This window comes from Salvelinus namaycush, chromosome 9 (assembly GCF_016432855.1).
Source record: "Salvelinus namaycush isolate Seneca chromosome 9, SaNama_1.0, whole genome shotgun sequence".
Taxonomy (NCBI): domain Eukaryota; kingdom Metazoa; phylum Chordata; class Actinopteri; order Salmoniformes; family Salmonidae; genus Salvelinus; species Salvelinus namaycush.
This window is the reverse complement of record NC_052315.1, coordinates 25,380,850-25,407,744: the sequence shown is the minus strand read 5'-3', so window position 1 is coordinate 25,407,744 and position 26,895 is coordinate 25,380,850. Positions and strand designations below refer to the sequence as shown.

The 26,895-nt window shown below is 45.5% G+C and overlaps 1 protein-coding gene across 1 annotated transcript in view; it reads right to left on the bottom strand.

The window, feature by feature from the left end:
* The window catches only part of LOC120053884 (zinc finger protein 423), a 164,158-nt gene extending 139,463 nt beyond the window's left edge, over positions 1-24,695 (bottom strand). The window contains exon 1 of the mRNA XM_039001169.1: positions 23,837-24,695. Within this exon, the coding sequence (XP_038857097.1) occupies positions 23,837-23,876 (40 nt within the window). The 5' untranslated portion in view covers positions 23,877-24,695. The remainder of the gene's footprint in view (positions 1-23,836) is intronic.
* Positions 24,696-26,895: the final 2,200 nt, after the last annotated feature.

Here is a 26,895-nt window from a genome sequence, read left to right as displayed (position 1 = left end):
TTTGTCAAGCCATCCAATACCAACGACTGTAGAAGTCTAGAGAAAGTTGACCTGAGGTCTTCTTTAAATAGGTCTAGCCTGCAGTGGAATTGTTAATTCCTGAAGACACTGCTTTCCCAGTGGAGGAAGAAAACCGCTAAATTACACCCAATCAGGGCTCCACTCATCTTCCATTTAGCGCTTCATTAGAGGGGAAATAGTGGAGTGTAGTCAGGCAGAGAGGAGAGCAAAGCAGGGTAGAGGAGAGAAGGTGGGATGGTGCTTTATAGAAACACAACTACCCAGTACTACTGTGCTCAGTTAACCTGCAGGCAACAGCACACAACAATCCCGTACACAACTCTCCACACAGCTCCCAAGCTAAAACCAGTGAAGCTCGGAGCACTACCAGACCCCAGCCTCCCACACAGAGCTACAGTGTACTGGGAGTAATACAGCAAAACTATCCATCTCTGATGGGAACCGGACAGGATCCTTAACCACTTTAAAACCTCAATTAGATTGTGGAGATAACACAGACATGTATTGATCGGTCTGGGCTTTCTTGGAATTATTTCTCACTAAATGTTTTTTTTACCTTATTGAGATTGTCACGTTCTGACCTTAGTTCCTTTTTTATGTCTTTATTTTAGTTTGGTCAGGGCGTGAGTTGGGGTGGGCATTCTATGTTGTTTTTCTATGTTTTGTTCTGTAGGTAATTTTCTATGTGTTTGGCCTAGTATGGTTCTCAATCAGAGGCAGGTGTCAGTCGTTGTCTCTGATTGGGAGCCATATTTAGGTAGCCTGTTTTTCATTGTGTTTTGTGGGTGATTATTTTCTGTTCTGTGTTTTGCTTCACCGTACAGGACTGTTCGTTTGTCGTTTTATTGTTTTTGTTCAGTATTCTTATTAAAGCAATTTGGACACTTACCACGCTGCGCATTGGTCCTCCTCTTCTTCCACCCACGACGAGCATGACAGAATCACCTACCAAAGAAGGACCAAGCAGCGTGGTATCGGGCAGCAGCGAGTTCTGGACTCCTGGACATGGGAGGAGATTTTGGAAGGTAAAGGACCCTGGGCACAGGCTGGGGAATATCGCCGCCCCAAGGCAGAGCTGGAGGCAGCGAAAGCTGAGCGGCGGCGATATGAGACGGCAGCACGACAGGCACGAGAGGCAGCCCCCAAAATGTTTTTGGGGGGGGGGGGGCACACGGGGAGTGTGGCAGAGTCAGGTTGGAGACCTGAGCCCACTCCTCATGCTTATTGTAAGCAGCGTGTTACTGGTCAGGCACCGTGTTATGCGGTTAAGCGCACGGTGTCGCCAGTACGCGCCCATAGCCCGATGCGCTATAGGACAGCCCCCCGTAAGTGTCATGCGAGTGTGGGCATCCAGCCAGGGCGTATTGTGCCGGCTCAGCGTGTCTGGTCTCCGGTACGCCGTTTCGGTCCAGGGTATCCTGCGCCGGCTCTGCGTGCTGTGTCTCCGGGGAGTGCTGTGTCTGCGTGCTGTGTCTCACTGGGAGGGTGCAGTGCGTCCTATGCCTGCGCTCCGCTCGTGCCGGGCAAATGTGGGAATTGAGCCTAAGGGAGAGGTGCACGTAGTATGCACCAGAGCTCCAGTGCTCCCCCACAGCCCGGTCCTTCCGGTGCCTCCTCCAAGCACCAGGCCTCCTGTAGGTCTCCCCAGCCTGGTAGTTCCTGTGGCAGCCCCACGCACTAGGCTGTCTCTCCGTCTCCTCCCTCCAGGTTCTCTCTCCAAGCCAGAGCCGCCCGTTTGTCCTGAGCCGCCCTTCTGTCCTGAGCCGCCTGAGCCGCCCGTCTGTCCTGAGCCGCCCGTCTGTCCTGAGCCGCCCGTCTGTCCTGAGCCGCCTGAGCCGCCCGTCTGTCCTGAGCCACCTGAGCCGCCCGTCAGTCAGGAGCCGCCCGTCAGTCAGGAGCCGCCTGAGCCGCCCTTCAGTCAGGAGCCGCCTGAGCCGCCCTTCAGTCAGGAGCCGCCTGAGCCGCCCTTCAGTCAGGAGCCGCCTGAGCCGCCCGTCAGTCCAGAGGCGCCCGTCAGTCCGGAGGCGCCCGTCTGTCCTGAGCCGCCCGTCTGTCCTGAGCCGCCCGTCTGTCCTGAGCCGCCCGTCTGTCCTGAGCCGCCCGTCTGTCCTGAGCCGCCTGAGCCGCCCGTCTGTCCTGAGCCGCCCGTCTGTCCTGAGCCGCCCGTCTGTCCTGAGCCGCCTGAGCCGCCCGTCTGTCCTGAGCCACCTGAGCCGCCCGTCAGTCAGGAGCCGCCCGTCAGTCAGGAGCCGCCTGAGCCGCCCTTCAGTCAGGAGCCGCCTGAGCCGCCCTTCAGTCAGGAGCCGCCTGAGCCGCCCTTCAGTCAGGAGCCGCCTGAGCCGCCCTTCAGTCAGGAGCCACCTGAGCCGCCCGTCAGTCCAGAGGCGCCCGTCAGTCCAGAGGCGCTCCTCAGTCCAGTGGTGCCCTCTAGTAGGGTCTTCAATCCGGAGTCGGTGGCGAGGGTCGCTACTCCTAAGGTGCCACATAAGTGGGCCGAGACTATGGTGGAGTGGGGTCCACGTCCCGCTCCAGAGCCGCCACCGCGGTAAATGCCCACCCAGACCCTCCCCTATAGGTTCAGGTTTTGCGGCCGGAGTCCGCACCTTTGGGGGGGGGGGGGGGGGGGGGGGGGTACTGTCACGTTCTGACCTTAGTTCCTTTTTTATGTCTTTATTTTAGTCTGGTCAGGGGCAGGTGTCAGTCGTTGTCTCTGATTGGGAGCCATATTTAGGTAGCCTGTTTTTCATTGTGTTTTGTGGGTGATTGTTTTCTGTTCTGTGTTTTGCTTCACCGTACAGGACTGTTCGTTTGTCGTTTTATTGTTTTTGTTCAGTGTTCAGTATTCTTATTAAAACAATATGGACACTTACCACGCTGCGCATTGGTCCTCCTCTTCTTCCACCCACGACGAGCGTGACAGAGATTGCATAAATCAGTCATTGGGTGGAGTTCAGAGGCAATGCAGATACTCACACTAAATGGGGTATCAGTCTACTCAATACCCAACATATTTTTACAAGCTTGTCATACAACCAAACAGTCATACACAAGATATCATACAACCAAACAGCCATACACTGAGTCTTGTTGCTATGGAGAGGCAGGGTAAGAGAGTGGTAGGGAGGGGTGCAGGGTAAGGCCAGTTCTGGGGCTTGGCCCCACAGATGTGGACCACAGGACGTGATACAGACGTTTCCCGGAGCGATGGGTCCTGGGCGATACCAACCCCATACTCCCAGAAACACATTCTGAAAAGAGCCAGTGGAGGATAGAGACAGACCTCACACCACGATTACCAGGCAGCCAAACAAAGCAAGAGAAACAGACAGAAAAAGAAGGGGGAAGATAAAGAAAACAGTCATTACAAAGAGATAAAAACACCATTGTAATAAAAGCATATTCGTGATTTAACTGTGGGGAAATGCTCGTCTTCACTAGCAGAGCAGATATATTTATTTTATTTCCAGACTTCCTCCTGTCTGCGTCCCATGTGTACCAAGTAGGGATGCACGATATATCGGTGAACATATCGGAATCGACCGATATTAGCTAAAATTGCCAACATCGGTATCGGCCCGATGTCTAGTTTAACGCCAATGTGCAAAACCAATGTCAAGCTGACGTGCATACCTATATAACGTAGGTACATGACGTAATGACGCCACATAAAATGTAGAGCTACATGTGCAACACAGCATTCCTATCCTAGCCCACAATATCTGCTGTGTGGATTGAGCAGTCAACAAGTTGAGCATTTATTTGAAAGAGTAAGAACAGTTCAGCGAGACAACTAAGGCGAAATCCATTAACGCCAAGATAAAATAATTAATTGCCCTTGAAAACCAACCGTTCTATGTCGTGGGTGATGTTGGCTTTCGCCGACTGGTCGAGCACCAGTACACACTACCAAGTGCGCTATTTGTTTCCCTACCGGAATTACACAGTAATGGCGTAACTGCGTCACTGCTAACACACGTTAAATAAGCTTGTAATTTGACACGTCAAATAACACAGTTCTATTATAGAATGTTGTGTGTTCTGAATTTGCACGTGCAAGCTAAGCGCCACCACTACTATCAGTAGCACTGTCAAAGCTGTACAAAAAAGTCTGCAAACAAGCAAACACTGACCATGAACGATGTGTTTACAAATGTAACGAATTTCCTCTTCGTCTGAGGAGGAGTAGCAAGGATCGGACCAATGTGCAGCATGGTAAGTGTCCATAATGAGATATTTAATAAATCAACAGAACACTTAACAAAAGTACAAACAAACAACCGAAACAGTCCCGTATGGTGCAAACACTAACACAGGAAACAACCACCCACAAAACACAATAGAAAACAGGCTACCTAAATATGGCTCCCAATCAGAGACAACGACTGACACCTGCCTCTGATTGAGAACCATACGAGGCCAAACACATAGAAATATAACAACAGAACAAAACATAGAAAAACAACATAGAATGCCCACCCCAACTCACGCCCTGACCAACTAAAATAAAGACATAAAAAAGGAACTAAGGTCAGAACGTGACAACAATACCACGTTGGTAATAAAGCATTATTTGTTTGACCGCAACTTCTGGGGTAGCTAGCTAGCTTTAGCTTGGTACCTAGCTAGCACCAATACAACCAGCCTGAAAACAATGACCAGCAGAAACTGCAGTCATTTTCATTATTCTTAGCAATGATTTAGGAATCCTTGTGAGTAAGTATGAGCTAGGTAGCCACTTGTTGTTCACCTATTGAAATTGAACTTCAGTTTATGAAAATAAATAGCTAGCCAGCTACTTAACCCTGTCGCCCAAAGCTAACATTATAAGCAGCCAGCTAGCTTCATCTGGCTAGTGAGGCTCGATGGCACCAGCTTATGTGTTGTGAAGCTAGCCACAATAAGGATTAGGCACAATAGTGGAATTTGCGGTTTGCCTTCAAAATAAAAGTACCTCTTTGAAAGTGATGCAGAAGGTTACAATTAGTGGAATAATGCCATTTTTAGACTAGATAATGTTAAACAAGGTTGAAGGTTAAACCAGGTTAAACAAGGTCTATTAGTCTACTTGGTGACACCCACAGAACACAACAGTGAAGAGTTTACGTAAATATTAGCGTTGTAGTTCTAGGACTGTGACATCATCACCCCCCCCCCCCCCCCCCCCCCCCCCCCCAGTCAGCCTATTGTGTGTATTGACATGCTTATTGATCTATTACAGTTTTACCTAAGAATTGGGGATCAATGAAATGGGGTATCAGTCTACTCAATACCCAATATATTTTTTCCCCAACGTCCTCAGAGTTATCAGACTCCAAAACATCCCTGCATTATTGGTTTTCCTCGGGAATAGTGTTCAATACACATAGGTTGACAATAAATGTGGCTCAATTCACAGTTGTTACAGAGTCCCGCAATAAGAGCTACGACACTAATGTTATCTGGGTGTCACGGAGTAGACTGATACCCCATGTCATTGATCCACAATCTATAGGTAAGTGAAATAAGTATGCCCCCAATGCAATTCTAAAGTATAATACATCCAGTGTGATTTCAACAGATTTTTGTCAAATTAACAAATGATTGTCTTTCATTGATTTTATATAACATTCATACCTCGTTTAGCATGATCTATTAAATTATGGCATAATTCTACTATTTGCATCACTGTCAATGACATACTTTTATTTTGAAGGCTAACCGCAAAGTCCACTATTGTGGCTAATACTTATTGTGGCTAGCTTCACATAGATGGGTCTGACCACCATTAATCAAATAAGAACTGTCTTATAAATTAGGGTTATTTTAGATGACACCTAGCTATATAGTTAGCTAGCTAACTATAGCTACTGAAACAGATTATGTCGTTTTACTATCTTTTTGGGGAAGAACATTGTTTGCATCCATGAGCTAGGTAGCTTTTTTTATGGCCAGCACTGTAGGTGCACGAGACAACTTTACCAGCATCATAGCATACGTATCGATGAATCGCTGTGACATATAAAATACGAGTGATACTGTAATCAATGTCTAATAACTACGTAAAAAATGTATGAACGCGTTAAATTATTATGTGACGTGCAGTCATATTCAGGTCCTGATTGGTCAACAAGCTTATTTGACAAGTCAGATAGTGTTGTTTGACGTGTTTCTTTTTTGACACACAAAGACCCAAACAGCGTTCCATAGAAATCCTGGTTGTGAATGAAACGACTGAGCAAATGAACAACAAAACAGCACAGCAAGTAAGTGAAATAAAAAGGTTTTGATAATGTTTTGCTGGTAATGGGAACATACGTAAATTCCAACAAAATAACTTTTTGGTCAGTGTGGTGTGTGTGTGTAAGCTTTAATTAACTAGGCAAGTCAGCTAAGAACAAATTCTTAATTACAATGAAGGCCTACCCCAGCCAAACCCTAACCCGGACGACACTGGGCCAATTGTGCGCCGCCCTATGGGACTCCCAATCACGGACGGATGTGATACAGCCTGGATTCAAACCAGGGACTGTGGTGACGCCTCTTGCACTGAGATGCAGTGCCTTAGACCGCTGCATCCATGTGTGTGTGTGTTAACTATTTAACTGTCCTAGAATGCTTAAAAGGCAGCTAAAATGTTTAATATCGGTTATCGGTATCGTTTTTTTGGCAAGGAAATTATTGGATATCGGTATCGGCCAAAAATGTCATATCGGTGCATCACTAGTACCGAGCACTGTTCATGTGAACCCTGAAGCCAGCGGCAGGTAGAGAGAGTGGGAGAGTAGTGGAGAGGGAGACTGCTAGACAGAGGCAGAGAGAGAATGTAAGGCAGGGGAAGTATATACAGATGACTTTATACAGTAGGTCCCTCCCCTGATTTTAAATTCCCTCAGAAACTCTGTGACATCATTAACCTACAGTAAAACAGCCCTGTGAGAGGAACGGGTGGTTTAATGACTCCAGCATGTTTCAATTGGTTACCTTGGATACCATCGGTTTCCTATGCACACTGACCAGCCTTTGCCAAAACACACATCGAGGCTGTGAGAGAAATGGGAAACTGATACCTATAACTCAACAACCAGAAACTCACCACTGAGGTGTGTTTTAGCCCCTCATTCACCAACTGGGACCATTTCCACAAACCATAACCTAAGTTCTAGATTGGGTGTACCCAGTATTGGTATAGGCTGATGAGAACTTCCTACCAGGTTCCTTCCAGACTGTTCCACTACAACAGTCCCCTCCCCGCTCTAAACACCTGTATGTTGAATGTTAAGCTGAGTATGTGAGGCAGGTACAGATGGGTTAACGAGCTCCTAGCTCCCAAAGAGAGCACATTGTGTTTAGCAACATTGCAGGGGCTGGCTCCTCTCCCTCCTGCTCTCGTTAAACTTTTATTTAAGAGGAGGGAGGAAAAAAACACAGATCCCCCTTGGGGCACACACAAACACACAAACCCAATCCTTGATACAATTTATTTCTATATTATTGAAATTCCTCTTCTGTTAATTGCTGCTGTGGTGGTTGGAGTGCGTGCTGCTATTTGCATTTCTGGGCCCTTTTAAGCAGTGTTAAGCTGCAACATTATGTAGCTATGGCAGCGTTGCTGTCGGCAACACAGAAATCAGCATAGCAGCGAATAGCGCGAGGGTAGAGATCAAATGAGTCACTCTCGACGACATCACAAACAGCAAGCGTGAATTTACTCCACAAGACCATGTACCCATGGGGGGCGTTGCGTTCTAAATGTGCTTTTTCTAAATGAGAGCTTCTATTTTTCCAAGGAATGGTGCATGTGCACCTCCACACAAAGCAAACAGGGTGCAAGGGACCTCAGGGCACACACCCAGACCCTCCTATCAGACAAAGAACCTACCACAGCCTGTTCATACAACCCCAAACACACACACTAGCAGAGAAACACACAACTGTGCTCCTGTCTACCCAGGGTAGGGCCTTTCATTAACAAAGAGACTGCAGGTAAGGCAGCCTCAGTCTGCAGCCTTGTCCTTCTGTTAGCACACTGCAGAGTACGGTGCTATAGTGCTAGACATAGACAGAAAGACAGGATGGAGAGAGATAAAAGGCTGCTATATTATGCAGATCGGATAATGAACAATCTAACAGTAAGTGTGGGAGCTATATGAGAGAGCGCTGCAGACCTAACCAGAGAGAGAGCGCAGCAGAGAGAGAGATTGATGGAGAGAAAGAGAGCACTGAGAGAGAGTGGTAGAGGGAGAGAGAGCGCAAGTGGTCTCACCTGGGCCCAGCTCCACTGCAGCCGTCTGCAGGAGAGGTAGACACAGAATACCTAATGTGTGTGGAGTTGCTCCCCTGGCCAGGAGAGGAGGGGCGCACAGCCCTGCTGCTGGCCCCCGGCCATTCTGTCTGATTGTCTTCTACACTTAAGGGATAAAACCCTGCTCTCCCCCTCTCCCACTGGAAGCCATTAGCAGCCCCCCCATTTGCAGATGTGTGTGTGTTGTACAGAGCATGTGTGAGTGTATGAATGTCAATGCATCCGATAGTGTGTGTGAGTATACAGGCCTGTGTGTGTGTGTGTGTGTGTGTGTGTGTGTGTGTGTTCTGTGTGTGTACCAGAGTATGTGTATGCGTGTTTCTTTAAGAACAAAACTGCGCGCAACACCTTGGGAGCCTACCCGACAGGAAGCAGGAGTTTGTTGCGGCCCAGAGCAGAGCCCTGCTAGAGCCTCCGTCAGATCCCTTCATTAACATGGACGCTCACTGGATTCACAGGCCCACCACCCAGGCCCTGCACCAACCTACCACAGCACATACCCACCACACTACACAGCATCGCAACAAGCAGCTATGGCGCAGTCCACACACAATCAGGCCTCTTGTCCACAGAGCTACACACACACACATACCATTTGTAATCCCCACCCCATTGTACCTGAATGATGGCAGTTTCATCTCCACACATAAGGTGGAGCTCCATCTCTATAAATATGTAAAACAGACAGAGAGAAAAAGAGAGTGCCTCCCTCCTCATCCTCCTCATAATACAGAAACATGAAAGTTCTCTCTGTTCTCTTTTAAAAGCATTTGGGTGTTGACTTCTCTTCAACTCACATACCAGGTCAGACTGGTAGAATGCAACCTGAACAAACCCAAGACAGACAGAACACTAACATCTAAGGGCTGCCTGACTATTTAGTGTGGCTGATTACTGTCCTTTTTACTAATGGTGTACTTGTGTCTTCTCAAACATAATGGTCCGGTACGACTGGTCCTCACACACGGCACTGAGATATAGATATAGTTTTTCCATAGACATAGCAGAGGGAAAGACGGCAGGGCTTGGGTTTCAAGATAATTAATAAAAGATAAAAGTCTGGCTTGTTCTGCATGGCTTAATGGCTTTTAATAGCTGGGAGAATGATGTGGACATGCACAGTGCAGTCTGCATGTGATGGACCAAACCCCCCTAGGGAGCAAGCAATGCTACTGACTGTACACATCTGCTCACACACACAGCCCTGCTCACCTGATCTGACACACACACACACACACACACACACACACACACACACACACACACACACACACACACACACACACACACACACACACACACACACACACACAGCCCTGCTCACCTGATCTGACACACACACACACACACACACAGCCCTGCTCACCTAATCTGACACACACACACACACACAGCCCTGCTCACCTGATCTGACACACACACACACACACAGCCCTGCTCACCTGATCTGACACACACACACACACACACACACACACACACTCAGAGCCCTGCTCACCTGATCTGACACACACACAGCCCTGCTCACCTTATCTCACACACACACACACACACACACACACACACACACACACACACACACACACACACACACACACACACACACACACACACACACACACACACACACACACACACACACACACACACACACACACACACACACACACAAATGCTCTCCCGTTCTCCTACACACACATTCACTCATGAAACTCTTATTGACTCTGCCTGTCTCACCCTCTCTCATCCTGTAACATACATACACAGTTGGGGGATTAGGGCTTGGTGCTAGACCGTGTTCACTCTTGCGGCTCACTGCATCGTGCGGAGACACACAAACACACACAACTGGAATAAAAGAGGATTCCTCTGCCAGTGAAGAGAGCTGAACATCATTGTAGTCTTGACTAGAAGGACAGCAGCCACTGGCACGTTGTGACTTCCACAGGGAAAGACTAAACCAACTCACCACTAACAGAAAGACAACAACAATGAAGTCATAACTGAGAAAACATGCCATTCAAAACTAATATTTACAGAGCTAATGTCATTAATGAAAGTGATGGGAGAGTAGAGGGCAGCCCATGGCTGTATGTGGTTCCATAGACTGCTGCATAAATGTATGCAGCAGTCTATGGCTTAGTTTATTATTCAACCATTTGTTTTCGCTAGCATGCGTAAAATTTGAAAAAGCCATACATGCACATGAGTAAATTCATGGAGGATAACAAAATAAAGTCTGGGACTTATTTCCATTGGGGTCCTCTTGAGACAAGATGGCTAGGCAAGATCCAACATGGTTGAACACAGTATGACAGCTTCAACAGAACGCATGCAGGGCCACATTGTCAGCCCTACCTTCTCCTTACTCCCCAAACCCCCATCAAATGGGCACAATGGCAGGGATGGCAATTCCCAGGGTGCTCCCCTGCGCAAGGGCGGGCTGAGAGAGGATCTCTCATTGGCTGGCTGTAGTGTCCCTCTGGTCTGTGGGGCACTGTGCCACCACTGACCAAGCGTGATGCCAATCTGCAGCCCAAGCCGTCCGGAGCTCTAACTTCAATGGCCTGTCCTCCAAGCCACCACCATGGGACAGGGACAGAAGCTGATTAACCAAATTCTTTTATCAGTACTGGAACTGCTCTACAGCCCTAAAAACACAAACCATCACCACTGGCCAAAAAAACACAAATGGGTAAAGGGGGAAAACAGCAGAGAGCTTAGATAGCACAGAGAAAGAACACAAATCCTGACGGGGCCCACAGCTCTGTCTCTCTCACAGAGGACATTGCGGCTCCAAAATCCTGCTGAGCCGTCCAGCTGCTCCCCCCTACCCCCCACTAGCCCCCCCTCGCGTACCCCTACACCCCCTCTCTACAGGAGTAAGGGTTTATGGGTCTAGAGGCTGGAGAATGCCGGAGGACTGAAGGACAAGCAAGAATGGAAAGAGCTGTAGAGAGAGAGGAAGTGAGGATAGGGGTGGAAGAGCTGAGGATGGAAGTGTGGGTAGATGGCTACTAGCAGCGGTTGTGGGGTTTTAGGTTCTGTTTCCTCAGGCAGGTCTTGGTTGATGCCCTGGGGAGAACCTGGCTAGTTGGAGCCAAGCAGAGCTCTGTGAAGAGCAGGCCGTCTCCCTGGCTTGATCACTCACTCACTTTCTCTCTCTAGCCTGGAGCACGCAAGCAGCAGCACCCACGCCAAGACTCCGCCTTAGGCCCAGCTCTACAACTAGAGGAGCACTGGCAGAACCAACCCCAGACACAAATCGCCAGATACAGGCCTATGCCTTTTCTTCTCAGAGAGAGTCAATGGAGGAGCAGAATGCCTACTACATTCCTCCACAAAGCAGAGTTCCACAGCAGGACAGGATCCACCTGGCTGGTCTCTCAGCGGAGCTGAGCGGTGTCAGGTGGGGAAGGCTCTGATCACTCTGTTCACTGGTTTAAACAGAGACAAACACACAAGTGCACTAAACATGCTCTGTTAGTACAGGGTCTGAAACCACGGTCATGTGAGAGCTGGGATACTGGTGACTCAGTGGAAGGGAGAAAAGGGCCAAAGGGAAATGGAAGACGGTTTCCTTTAGATAGGCCCATTCTGTTGTTTCCACTCACAGGATAGGTCCCGTGTATTTATTTCTCTCACACACACACACATCCCCTTTGTACACGTCACACTCCTGGCTATGCTGTGACGTGTTTCTCACTCTTCTCGTCAGCAGGCGTTTCCTGAGGAAAGCCCTGGTTGCAGTGTCAACTCTCCCCCTTCCTTTTGATTCTGTACCTTCTGCGCCTGCCTGCTCCATAGTTGTCTCAGGCAGCTAAGGAATCCACACACTCCTCCTTAGATACAGCGCCAAGAGCTTATCAGCCAACAACAAATCCACCTCTCAACACCAAGAGAGAGCCACACTCAACTTTATATTTATACACACACACACTCAGGCACCCTGACACGCACTCACACAAACACGCCTCCGTCATGTTAGGGAGCAGACAACAGAGAAGATTAAAGGGCCTCTCGATCTTCAAATGTCTTTTTTTTCTCAACTGTCAGAGCAGAGGGCGAAATGGTTTCAATATACCTCCAGCATGTACATAAAACACCAGAGAGAGAGGAAGAGAGAATGAAGGAGGGAGGGAGAGGGGGGTAGAAAAAAGGAATAGGAAAACGTGTGAAGACAAAAGCAGACATGATTAAATCACAAGGGCTGCCTCCCGCTGTCATTGAATGCGACACGGGTTCACAACAGAACCCACTGGGGGAGTGACGAAGTATTCACGTTCCAAATGCTACACTATGGTGCCATTAGAAGGGGACGAGACAAAGAAAGAGAAAATGCTGTCCCTGTCCCCCCACTAGCTCCCCATCCAAAAAGGCAGCATTTGACTGGTGACCTAGGAGGAGGAGGAGGAAGGCCTCTCTGGATTAGAGACCCTCATGAGACCCTCCAGGAATAGATGTGCTGCACAGAGTTACACCAACACCAAACAATACTGTACCCTACTGCTCAGACGCACCTACAGATAGAGACAGACGACACTCATAAAGACATGCACAGAGACAGGGAGAGACATTCACACAGAGAGACATATGCACATATGTAGAGGGAAACAGACACACAGAGACACACAGACATGCAGAGACACACAGACATGCAGAGACATACAGACATGCAGAGACACACAGACATACAGAGAAACACAGACATGCAGAGAGACAGACACAAGCACTTAGGGAGATACACACATTCACCGACCCCGAGATGCATACACACACACAGAAACACACAATGACAATGGCATCAGACTCACAGAGGACCCCGGGCTGCTTGGGAGAGAGAGGCAGAATGGGGACCCTTAATTGCCTTATCCTGTAGTACAGGCTGGGGAGTGCTTTTTGACTTGAGATTCCAATTTCACGCTAAGGCATTATTTAGTTTGATACAGACTTGATTAGGCATTACAGCAGGCCCCTTTCTGGAAGAGCTTTGTGGCGCTCATATCACTGGAGGACAGATTAACTCTGCAGTCACGCTCCTTCTGAGACCCGTAGCCTCACACTCCTCACACAGCCTGCTGCCGGTCTGCATGCTTGGTGTGGCATGGGAAGGTTCCTCTTATCCCAAAACACAAACACATTCAACGTTCAACAACAGTAGTCTCCTCAATCACTGGCACTAAGTATAGCCAAATAGCCCATGCATAGAAAGGGAAAGGCTTACAGGTGAAGTTGAAGTAAAGGTGCATGAAACAATGCAAAACCCTAATAACTACCAACTACTACTCTTCAGTAGCATTCTCTCAACCAGCTTCACAAGGTAGCCACCTGGAATGCATTTAAATTAACAGGTGTGCCTTGTTAAAAGTACATTTGTGGAATTTCTTTCCTCCTTAATGCATTTGAGCCAATCAATTGTGTTGTGACAAAGTAGGGGTCGTATACAGAAGATAGCCCTATTTGGTAAAAGATCAAGTCCATATTATGGCAAGAACAAAGCACAAATAAGCAAAGAGAAATGACAGTCCATCATTACTTTAAGACATGAAGGTCAGTCAAAACGGAAAATTTCTGTCGAAAAAAACATCAAGCGCTATGATGAAAATGGCTCTCATGAGGACCGCCACAGGAAAGCAAGACCCAGAGTTACCTCTGCTGCAAAGAATACGTTAACTGCACCTCAGATTGCAGCCCAAATAAATGCTTCACAGAGTTCAAGTAACAGACACATCTCAACATCAACTGTTCAGAGGAGACTGTGTGAATCAGGCCTTCATGGTCGAATTGCTGCAAAGAAACCACTACTAAAGGACACCAATAAGAAGAAGAGACTTGCTTGGGCCAAGAAACATGCACAATGGACATTAGACAGGTGGAAATCTGTCCTTTGGTCTGATGAGTCCAAATTTGAGATTTCTGGAGAGTAGGTGAACGGATGATCTCCGCATGTGTGGTTCTCACCGTGAAGCATGGAGGAGGAGTTGTGATGGTGTTTGAGAGCTTTACTGGTGACACTGTCTGTGATTTATTTAGAATTTAAGGCACACTTAACCAGCATGGCTACCATAGCATTCTGCAGGGATACGCCATCCTATCTGGTTTGCGATAAATTGGACTATCATTTGTTTGTAAAAGGACAATGACCCAAAACACACCTCCGGGCTGTGTAAGGGCTATTTGACCAGGAAGGAGAGTGACGGAGTGCTACATCAGAGGACCTGGCCTCCACAATCACCCAACCTCAACCCAATTGAGATGGATTGGGAGCAGTTGGAAATGAAGGAAAGGAGTGAAGGAAAAGCAGCCAACAAGTGCACAGCATATGTGGGAACTCCTTCAAGAATGTTGGAAAAGCATTGCAGGTGTAGCTGGTTGAGAGAATGCCAAGAGGGTGCAAAGCTGTCATCAAGGCAAAGGGTGGCTACTTTGAAGAATCTCAAAAATAAAATATATTTTGATTTGTTTAACACTTTTTTGGTTACTACATGATTCCATATGTGTTATTTCATAGTTCTGATGTCTTCACTATTAGTCTACAATGTAGAAAATAGTAAAAAATTGAGAAAAACCCTTGAATGAGTAGGTGTGTCCAAACTTTAGAATGGTATTGTATGTTTTGGGAAGAGGAGAGGATGGTCCCTGGACTGCCCATCAACACGGCTGGACCCGCAGGCTGAGACAGGCCTAGACTGTACATTTTTAAAGCAAAGATCCATCAACCAACACACAGGGCCCACAGTCCACAGCCCAGTCCTCTCACTCGGCTATCTCCTAGTCTCTTTCTGCAGACTCTCACTCTATCTCTTAGCCCCTGTTTGATGGTGACATTAAGCATTTATTAGGGGAAAGAAAAACAAGCAAGAAAAAACAGATTTTAGAATGTTCTCCTCTTTTGAATCCTTCCTTCACACACCTTTGTGTAGTCTGAGTGATGGACTCAAAAGCCTCTGAGACACTGACAATACAAAGACAGCCCCAGAGTGGCACATTCTCAGATAGATGGTTCCAGTGCACAGTGCTAAACAGCCATCTCTTCACAGATGCTGCGTGGTTGGCTCAATCAACATTAGACTACAACTAAACTTCCCCTCTTAAACACAAACATCTCTAGCTCTCCCCTGGATACCTCTCTCACACACATCTGCACCCCATTCTCCCACCCACTTCTTATCCTTAACTGGCCTGCAGTCACTCATGGCCTTGGAGGTAGAATAACAAAGAGCTGTGACTCGGAGCTGTGAGCAGAGGCCTCATCCTCATCTTCACACATAAACATATGGACTCAAGCCCTCCCTGTTTCCGGCCATCAACGCATCCATTCACACACACACTGTTTCGAGACCTTCATTTAGATAATTTTATTTGACTTTCAATATTTCTCATATAACAGTACTGTTAGAAAATGTGTGAGAAAGGAGGGTGTCGTTGTGGGGGAGGGAAAGAGAGAGAGTGAACCTTTCCACCATCGCTCTCTTTCTCTCATGGGAACACCATCTATAAGTAGCTCACCATTCAACAATGCATGTGTGTTAAGTGAAAATGCACCATAGACAAGACTGTAATAGGGAAATGAAAACATATCAGATGTAAATGTAATTTACAATTGACTGGTGAAATTGAGAGCGACTTGTGAAATCGAGAGCAACTCGTTTCTTTCCCGCTCCTCACCCTGCTGTTTGCAAGGTGAATTATTCTGGGCTCTGTAAGGGGTTCTCGCCTTTTGACAGAGGAACTGAATGAAAAGAAATAAGAAAAACACAAGTCCTTGACTAACATCAAGGACTAGGCATTCACAGAGGCCAGCATACAGGAGGGCCATACAATAAGGGATAATTCTGTCTGAGCTTAAAAGTTTTATGTGGTGTGAGGTTCCAAGTGGGAATGAAGAGAAGCTGTATCACGGCACTATACTGCAAAACACAGAGAAAGAAGGTTCTTACTGTGATTAATGAGAAGCTGTATCACAGCACTATACTGAAAAACACAGAGCAGCGCTTTTCTCAAAACACAAATCTCCTTTGTAAATTCTATTAAAGCTCAAAAGACAAAGAAACCTCGTTCACCAGGCTTTTAACCATGACTTCAGGTTATACAATAGCAAAGTCCATGGCATGGTGGAAGCAAGCATTGTCATGCTGGGGGGATGCAAGCAGGTAGCATTGTCTTAAAAGTCCAAGCAGCAGGACCAAGATAAATATTGGACCACTGAAAAACATTGAAAAGACTAGACTATGAAATGCTGTTCTGTTTTGTCTTCTTCCTGAATGTACTTTATGTTCAATGATTCAAAGAGATACTTAATAACCCATCACAGCTAATATATACACACAGCCAAAGGCACTCAATCCATTGGAGTAATTTCTGTATGTTTTTAACTCAATGTGTTTTTCAGAGGAAAGTTTCCAGGCACAGTGGAATCAATAGGTTGAGCCGAAGGAAGCTATTGGAGGATTTTTCCTGGTGCGTGCGTGGGCACAGTCAGTCTCCCATCTCCGACCCAGGACTGTTCCAGATACCTGCCCCTGCAGCTCTTTGAGACCCAAACTAGCCCTGGAAGACGCCCTGGAACCAGTCCGTATTCAGACAGGATGGAGGAGCAAGGGCCTGGCCAGCAGGAGGCCTAGCTCCCCCTGGCCAGAGTTCAAGGCAGGCTGCAGGGGTCAACACAGGACCAAAGCTCTTCATTAGACTTCAGCATCAGGCCTCCTCCTCTCCTCCCCCCTCCCCAACAACCACTCTTTAATCATCAGAGCTGGGACGAGGAGCCTTCCGAGGGGGAGGCTGCCCAATAAATATATGCATCAGCCAGGTGTGGTGAAGGTGCTTAATTGCCCCCTTTGCTTATGTTTAATGTACAGCCTACGGAGACACCGTGGGGTCGAGGAGCAGCTGCCTAGAGAAAGCAGCATGAACACAGCCTCACTGACATCAGGGAGGCCCGAGAGCAACCTGGTCTCAGAGCATTTCATGTTATTCTGTACGTAAATCCGAGAAACACCATTTAGTATGGTTACATAAGACAGCTTGTTAATTAAGGCAAAAACTAAAGGTTGGGATGGATGTGTGCACGTATAACGCAAACATCTAGCAACCCAAAGGTTGCAAGTTTGAATCTAATCATGCACAACTTTAGCATTTTAGCTAATTAGCAACTTTTCAACTCCTTACTACTTTTTAGCTACTGCCCAACTACTTAGCATGTTAGATAACCCTTCACCTCACCCTAACCTTAACCCTTTTAACTAATCGTTCCGCTAACCATAAACTTAACCCTTTAACCTAAATCCTAAACTTAACCCTAACCCCTAGCCTAGCTAACATTAGCAAGCTAGCTAACGTTAGCCACCTAGCTAGAATTTGTAACATATAATATATTTTTGCAATTTCGTAACATATTGTACGTTTTGCAAATTTGGAACATATGATACGAATTGTAATTCGTAACATATCATACGAAATGTGTGATGGACATCCACAAATTAAAACATACCAAATGGAGTATCTCGGATTTACTTGCAGAATTATACAACATGCTCTGAGACCAGACTGAGGAAAGAGGAGGAGAGCAGCGGGGAAGCAAGGTGAGGAAGATGGGAATGGATGAAAGGAGGAGACAAAATAGGAAGAAAAACTTAACATGAAGACCTCTGCCTACACTGTTGGACCAGACAAACAGCAGTTTTCTGCTAGTGCTGATCTGGCTCTTGCAGCTACCCTCCAGAAGGTTCATGGTTCTGGCCTTCTCTCTCTCTGAGGTCAGAGCAGAGCTGGGTCACAGCCCTCTCTCCACATTGGAGACACTGCACTGACATTTACACACAAAACCCATTACTACACTCACATATTCACTGGCTCACAAAGGGCTGCGCTTGACATATCCCATTTACAGAGCCTGCACCGTTTAGGCTGGTTAACTCTGGGTGTCTGCCACAGATCAGCCTGGTTCAACATCAAACAACAGGTGGGCCATTCCAAATGTCCTCAGGTTAACATTGCACAATAAAGAACAGCTCACGACATTAAGCAAAATATGAAATCATATCTAATCTCACATTTGGGTTATAGGGTAGAGAGAGAATTGGCCGTTGTGATGCCCTGGTCCTGCACACATAATTTGCACAGGAAGGAGAAGAAATGAAAAAAATCTTTCTGAGCGCATTGTTCCAACACATTTTAATCCGCCCACTGCAGCAGCACAATCAGAGTTTCAGAGCGAGGGAACTCAGAGAGGACAGACTCCACAGGGAGGTACTGGTGGGGGAGCTGTGGTTGGCAGGCCAGGGGTAGAGGGGGTCGGGGGGGAGCAGAGGAGCAGGAACCAACCACACAAACAGAATTAATAACAGAAGTCACCCCGGCGTTGCTGGCTCTTTAGAAAGGAAGCACAGAGCGGAGAGGGTCCTGAGCCGACGGCGGTTCCGGCCCAGTAAGTCCAGAGTGCTGATAAACCCTGATGCTAAGCCGGTACAATGGCACAGCCTACGACTGAGCCCGTCCATTAAGACAGATCCTTCCATACACACTACCAGGCAGGCTGCTGATAAGGAATTGTCATTGGCAGACACACTGGCCACAAGGGAGCTCACCCTAACTGGGCACGCGCACATCTCCACACCAGTAGGGTCTGCTGTAGAGCAAGACTACACTACATTACAGGGAGGAAGGAAGGAAGGATAATAAGCGATTGATTCTCAAGCAGCGTTTATTGTAAATATCGGACCACTATAAGCAGGTTTATTCCATTTCCTATATCTAGGACTCTTATAAGTAGAGTGCACTGTACCTTTAAAAATATCCCCTTTCTCCTCTTGAAAAAGTGCAAAATGCATATAATATTGTGCAAACTAATAGGCTCTATATAAAAATAGACTACCGCTGTGGCTGAACAATGACCAATTACTTTTTTGTCATATCAAAATACAAAGTACTAGACAAAATTGCTCTCCATGCTGTGCAGTCAATGAACATTTTACAAAGGCTTAGAAAAATATATTTTGAGGTTCACCTACCAATAACACAGGTCAACAGTCTGCTATACTTACAAATTGCAACAATTAATGGTAAAAGACATTACATGCATGCCTGCTTGCCTGCTGCCAGTTAACACGAACACACATAAAATGATAATATCATAATGTGAAAGTGACAGACCAGACTCTATCTAGTATTCCCTCTCTTACACACAGACACACACACGCACGTGCGCACACACACACAGAATAAAGACAGGGGAGCAGGCTCTCGACACTCAATCAGCCCTGTGGTAATTCACTTCACTGTTTTAGAACAGCCTGTTGACCAATGAAACTTTGGCTATGCTGCCAAAAGCCTAGGTGACAATAAAAGAGCAATTGAATGTTGAAAACATATGGTCTCAGGACGGCAGAGAGAGGGTAGAGGGATGTCAGGGATACGCTTCATGCACACACACTTAAAAAAAAAAAACGACATCAATCCAAAACAAAATATACAGCAGTAATACTTGCAATAAGATGCTAACCTGTGTATTATTAACACTGTAATTATAATGAATACAAATATTTACACACATGCAACAATTTCAAAGATTTTACTGAGAGAATTCATATGAGGAAATCAGTCAATTTTAAAAAATGACTTAGGCCCTAATCTATGGATGTCACATGACTGGGAATACAGATATGCATATGTTGGTCACTGATAAAGGTAGGGGCATGGATCAGAAAACCAGTCAGTATCTGACGTGACCACCATTTGCCTCATGCAGCGCGGCACATCTCCTTCACATAGAGTTGATCAGGCTGTTGATCGTGGCTTGAGGAATGTTGTCCAAGTTCTCTTCAATGGCTGTGCGAAGTTGCTGGATATTGGCGGGAACTGGAACACGCTGTCGTACACATCGATCCAGAGCATCCCATATATGCTCAATGGGTGACATGTCTGGTGAGTATGCAAGCCACGGAATAACTGGGACATTTTCAGCTTCAAGGAATTGTGTACAGAGCCTTGCGACATGGGGCTGTGCATTATCATGCTGAAACATGAGGTGATGGCGGTGGATGAATGGCACGACAATGGGCCTCAGGATCTCAACATGGTATCTCTGTGCATTCAAATTGCCATCGATAAAATGCAATTGTGTTCGATATCCGTAGCTTATGCCTGTCCATACCATAACCCCACCATCATGGGGTACTCTGTTCACAACGTTGACATCAGCAAACTGCTCGACCACACAACGCTATACACATGGTCTGCAGTGGTGAGGCAGGTTGGACGTACTACCAAATTCTCTAAAACGACAATCGAGGCAACTTATGGTCGAGAAATTAACATTAAATTCTCTGGCAACAGTTCTGGTGGACATTCCTGCAGTCAGCGTGCCAATTGCACGCTCCCTCAAAACTTTGAGACATCTGTGGCATTGTGTTGTGTGACAATGCCACCACAAGGTGCACCTGTGTAATGATCATGCTGTTTAATCAGCTTCTTGATATGCCACACCTGTCAGGTCAATGGACAATCTTGGCAAAGGAGAAATGTTCACTAACAAGGATGTAAACAAATTTGTGCACAAAGTTTGAGAAATAAGGTTTTTGTGCGTATGGAACTTTTTCTCCCTAATTTTGATCTTATCTCATTGCTGCAACTCCCCAACGGGATCGGGAGGTAAAGTTCGAGTCATTAGTCCTCCGAAACATGACCCGCCAAACCGACAAGGAGTCGCTAGAGCGCGATGAGCCAAGTAAAGCCCCCCCGGCCAAACCCACCCCTAACCCGGATGACGCTGGGCCAATTGTGTGCCGCCCTATGGGACTCCCGATCACTGCTGGTTGTGATACAGCCCGGGATCAAACCCGGGTCTGTAGTGACGCCTCTAGCACTGGGATGCAGTGCCTTAGACCGCTGTGGCACTTGGGAGGCCCTGGAACATTTCTGGGATCTTTTTATTTCAGCTCATGAAACATGGGACCAACACTTTACATGTTGCGTTTATTTTTTTATTCAGTATATTTGAGTACCAACATCATTGTTACATTGTGGTCAATTGCTTTGCCATTGCATAGTAATGGACTTTAGCTTTTTTGCTATTACAAACTATGCAATAAAATAAGTCCTTTTTCTTCTTGTATAATTATAAACTCTCAACTATTGCTATGCAATTTAATTGTGATTACTGAAGTGCAATGTCACATGTTAATACAATGTTGTTACTTAGGTAATTTAACTGTTACTACAAAGGTGTAGAAGTCATTTAACAATCTGACCATAATGGAGATTGAGACATAACTCAGCTGCAACATTTAAGTACTAATATGTCAACATAAAATGGGCACACAAAATAATATCTAAACTACCGAATCCAGGGGAGACAGCCATTAAAAGTCTTGGCCAGGCAAGCTATCAATGGATTAAGATTTTTTTAATATTTCACTGCAACTTAGAAAAATGTTGAATTGATAGCTTGTGAAAACAGAGTAGTACTGATGGAATTTGATGTGGAATGAGGTGGAAAAGCACAATGGAGGTGGAGTGGAAATGATGCCTTTAGCCTTGGATCCCTACTCTCTCAGCTAGTCCAAGACAAGCCTTGTTCCAGCATCTCTTACTTCCACATCACAGGTTAAAGGTCCAATTTGATCTGATTGACTGTAAACAACATTGTGGAAAATAAATAAATGCTCTCTCCCTCCCTCCCTGTCATATGCACTCATTCCCGCTTAATGTCCTGTAAATGAAGAGGATTTATTCATGTGTAATTATCACTACATAATGCATGAAATACTCATGGGGATGGGGGAGATATGAAACAGAAATGCCCCGGCCAGCCACTCTACGCAAAGACACACATTAAAAAGGGATTAATCGGGATAAATAATATTTTGATAAGAAGCGCTCGCTCCCCTCTTTCCTCCATCCCTCCCCATTAGTAAAAGAGCCAATCATAGATATTAATGCAACCTCAATTAGCCATCTACAATTAGGATAGAAAATCCCTCCAACAAAAACCACTGATAATAACAAGGATTGGTGGTTTTTTATCATAGGAATAAATATGATTCTCAATGTGTTGTTTCTGCTTTGGCATCGACAGGCACTCTTTGGAGTTGAGTGAGCGAGCAGGTGAGAGACAACAGGACATGAAAAACACAAATAATCACCGGTGCATGCCTTGTGCGACTCTGCTGCATGCCTTGAACCACTCTGCTGCTCACTCATAATTTGAGAACATGCCAGGCCGTGGGAAAGGTGTTGTGGGGTGATAGCAACAGAACACATCTTAGTTACACATAGAGCTGCTGTGCATCACTGACTAAGCAAAAGCTTTGTTTATTCAAAGCCACAAGCTGAAGCTGCTCAACACACTTAGGATACAAAACAGTACAAAGACTAGCCTTCTTTACCCTGCAGGGAAATTAGGATTATTTTCAGATGTGGAATATGTACTTGTAATCATTGTACTTCATAAATATAAGAAATAGTTAAAGTAATCAAGTGATCTCTTTCCCCACATTCAGCTTACATTATCTTTTTTTTCATGCTTTGAAACAGTGGATCCTTAGTACAGACACCACAGGCATCCTGAGAGGTCATGACACCAAGCTCTGGTGACTCAGAGCCAGACCAGCCACTGTGGTCATCAACACAGCTTCAACTTGCCATTAGTCTTGGTGAACCATTCACTACATTTACAGAGTGCATGCATTAAAACATATAATAATTTAAACAATGTAGGCCTTATAATCTTTCCACCATAACCATTGCATATTGTTGCCATCAATTAGATAGAACAAAATGACTAAATGGGGGAGGGGTAACCTAATAATTCTGGACCACATGGCCACCCCATTGCCCATCTGGTTTCCATAGGCTGTGTTTACACAGACAGCTCAATTCGGATATTTTGCCAATAATTGACCATTCAGATCAGATCTTTTGCCAATGTTGGGCAAAAAAAATCATATTTAGGCTGCCTGTGTAAACGCAGCCAGAGGCAAAACGAGCCAAATGCCCAAATTAACTTTTACTAGAAAATAGGGGTCACCAAGAAAATGGTCTATCAAGTAAAACACAAACCAATGTGCCCATGCTTTAATCATGGTGATGGAAAAACAACATGTGCAAGATGTGGGCATGCATGGGCAGCAAACGGGTCACGTGGCACGGGTGACAATAATTACGCACACATCAACAATACTGGTGAGCAGTAGCTAATGAAACAAACACGTTGCAGTCTAGTCGGGTATTGAATGTGGTCCCAATTTACAATCGATTAAGTAATTAGCTGACCAGGGAACGCCCGAGTGACTATTGTAACACTACAGAGAGTAGTCTATGTTGGACCAGGTAAATTCTCTATGATTTATTTTACTTTAAGTTGCTCAGGCTTTGTTTGGCAAAATATATAAAATAAAGACAACACAGTGACGATATTTAAATCTTTGAATTTCACAGTATTCGCCAAATGATGCCATGAAATATTATTATTGGTTATGCGTCTACTCGTGAGTTTGTCTCCAGTCTCTCCATAAAATAAAATGTCAAAACACTTACCTTTTACGGAACGCGGTTTAGCCTGTTTTCGTCTAGACATCTCTGGGCTGATAGTATTTTCTTCTCGTGTAGATCTCTAATGCTTTGCGAATACAGTCATACAGATCGATACTTTAGCTGGCGTTTTTCACTTCTTTGCCTGTTGCAATGCGGCAACTTCAGACTCTGATAGTAGCCTATAATCCAGTTAAAATGAGGTAGGTACAATTAAGAGCTGTGGAAAGGCGCATTGCCCGGATACTCCAGCAATTTAACTTCTTCAGCTGGACTCAACCTGTAGAATTAACGGAACAACTTGTCTTTCTTTCTGGTTCCGTAGCGACAGTATGTATCTTTTGTTCCTTTATGTTCGTTGGCGACAGCGCGACTTTATCCGTAGAGTTTCAAGAGACAGCCGTGCGATGCGGTAACACCTGATCGGCAGTTAGAAAGGTGCCAGCCACTACGTCCAAATAATGTGATTACCTGACTACACAATTGTAGAATTCTGTTCAAACAAGCTTTACGTTTATTTTTCGTCATGTGCTTCTTGAGGTTGTTCTCGGAACTAAGTCTTTCTCCCTGATGTTGCGAACACCGAACCTCCCTCCTCCGTCCGTCCGTTATTTTTCAGAAGGTGACATGGGCAATGCAACCGTACCCAGCATTTTCTCCATTGGGGATTTGTTCAAATATCTCCCTTTCTAATTGAATTCATAAACCCAGTGAAATGTTTGCGGTCGCTAGCCTCTTTCTCCCTTTTTCTTTGTCCTGACTCTGGTCTTCCCTCCGCCTCCCGATCCGACTACTGGCGGGGCTGCAGCGCAGACACACATAATAAAGCCAGGCTTGGCTGGAAATGTAGCTGTGTCCCAGCAGGAGGATGTGAGAGTAGGGTCCCGGCGGGGGAGCGCTCTGATCCCGCTGGGAGCACTGCACAGCCTGGGTTGAGCAGACAGAGCGAGCCAACAGCACCAAACCATGGTCAGCCATGGAAACTACAGTTTAACTTTGAGCACAGATTGGGGCCAAAACACGGAGTTTAGAGGAACTCTGCAGATTCATGAAAAATACGGACTGGATTTGGTTTTAGTCCTTTAAATCTTAAATGTTTGCCTGTGATGTTGAAATGCGTTTTCTAGAAGTAGCTGGTCGTGAAACGCATCCGTTTCTTTCCATGCATAATTTCGATATTTATTATAAATTAGCCTATTTTCAATATTGGCTATTATTTTGCCGTGCCTAACAGTGCGTAATGGCTTTTTAACCTTAATACAGTCTGTAATTTCATTATTCAGAATTATTTTAAATGTGAAATAATGCGGTGTATTTCTGTGTTGTTTTGTAAAGGGGGTCTGGGCCCTCACCAATGGCTGTATGAATGGGCAAAGTCATCGATCACGTGACACAATTCATTCCAAGTGAAGAATCAATGAGTGTGTGAGAGCGGTAAACCCAACGAGGCCGACTAGACGAAAGTCGGTCAGCGCAACAGCAGAAAGTCGGACACTGTAGTGCCTTCAAACTCAGCTTTGGACCTCGAAGCCAGCTCCACTGCATTTTTTCATTGTTCCCTTCTAATCAGGGGCTATTTTTATTTTATTTAACCAGACAAGTCAGTTAAGAACAAATTCTTATTTACAATGACGTCCTACACCTGCCAAACCCTATGGAACTCTCAATCACAGCCGGTTGTGATACAGCCTGGGTGTCTGTAGTGATGCCTCAAGCACTGAGATGCAGTGCCTTAGACCACTGTGCCACTCGGGAGCCCATTTAGACCTGGAACACCAGGTGGGTGCAATTAATTATCAGGTAGAAAACCATCCGGCTCCGGACCTCATAGGGTAAGAATTGAATACCCCTGCTGTAGTGGTTTTCCAACAGCAAAGCTCGGATGAAGATGGCAGTGTCAACATAGCTGCTATTGTTTATAAAATGTTGTCTGTAAATGTTGAAATAAACTGCCATATCATACACTCACAAACTGGAAACAGTGTGTACAATTCATTGGTTAGAGAGTCAGGGGTCTCAAATGTCACAATGATGGTGAAATGTTGGGTTTAAGTGTGTTAAAATCTTCCTAGAAGTCAGAGGATGCACAGATGGACATGTCTTTATTCACTTGGTCCTACTTTAAATGATGTTCAGCTTATAAAGGCTTGATAAACACTAAATGTGTTACAAATCCTCTATAACTATGTCATGCTTTATAAAAGGTTAATAAATGTGGCATAACTGTGTGACATAACCACCGATGTCAAATGTGACATAACCCACTATGTCAAATATGGCACACCTGTGTATTATAAAGGGTGGCATAAGCACCTCTTAATAAAGGCCTTATAAATCATATTAAATTGAGGCTTCACAAAGCATTTATAACCCTGTCATGCATCTTGGTAGAGCATTGCAACGCCAGGATATTGGGTTCGAATCCCGGGATCACCCATACGTAGAAATATATTCATGCATGACTCTTTACCAATCCATATTTCTCAGGCAAAAAGTAAATCCACCTTCAAGAAAAAAATAACAGAACATCTAACGCGATAGACCATATGACTGGACAGGAAATAGAAAGCATCAACTGGATGTTAAATGTGTTTCCTGTCAGGTATTTTAACTGTATTGTCTACTTGTTGAATGTTAGTGGTTGTTTGTAATGTCTTGTTAATTGTTGGACCCCAGGAAGATTAGCTAGTGTTACAGCGTTAGCTAATGGGGATCCTAATAAAAAGGACAAATTACTGTAAGTCGCTTTGGATAAAGGTGTCTGCTAAATGTTTACCGTGTCTTCAGAAAGTATTCAGACCCCTTGACTTTTTCCAAATTGTGTTACGTTACAGCCTTATTCTAAAATGGATTAAATAAACAATGTTTTGCAATCTACACACAATACCCCTTAATAACAAACAGAAAACGTTTTTTTTTCACATTTTTGCACATTTATTACAAATAAAAAACAAATACCTTCAGTATTCATACCTTTGCTATGAGACTCGAAATTGAGCTCAGGTGCATCCTGTTTCCATTGATTGTCCTAGAGATGTTTCTACAACTTGATTGGAGTCCACCTG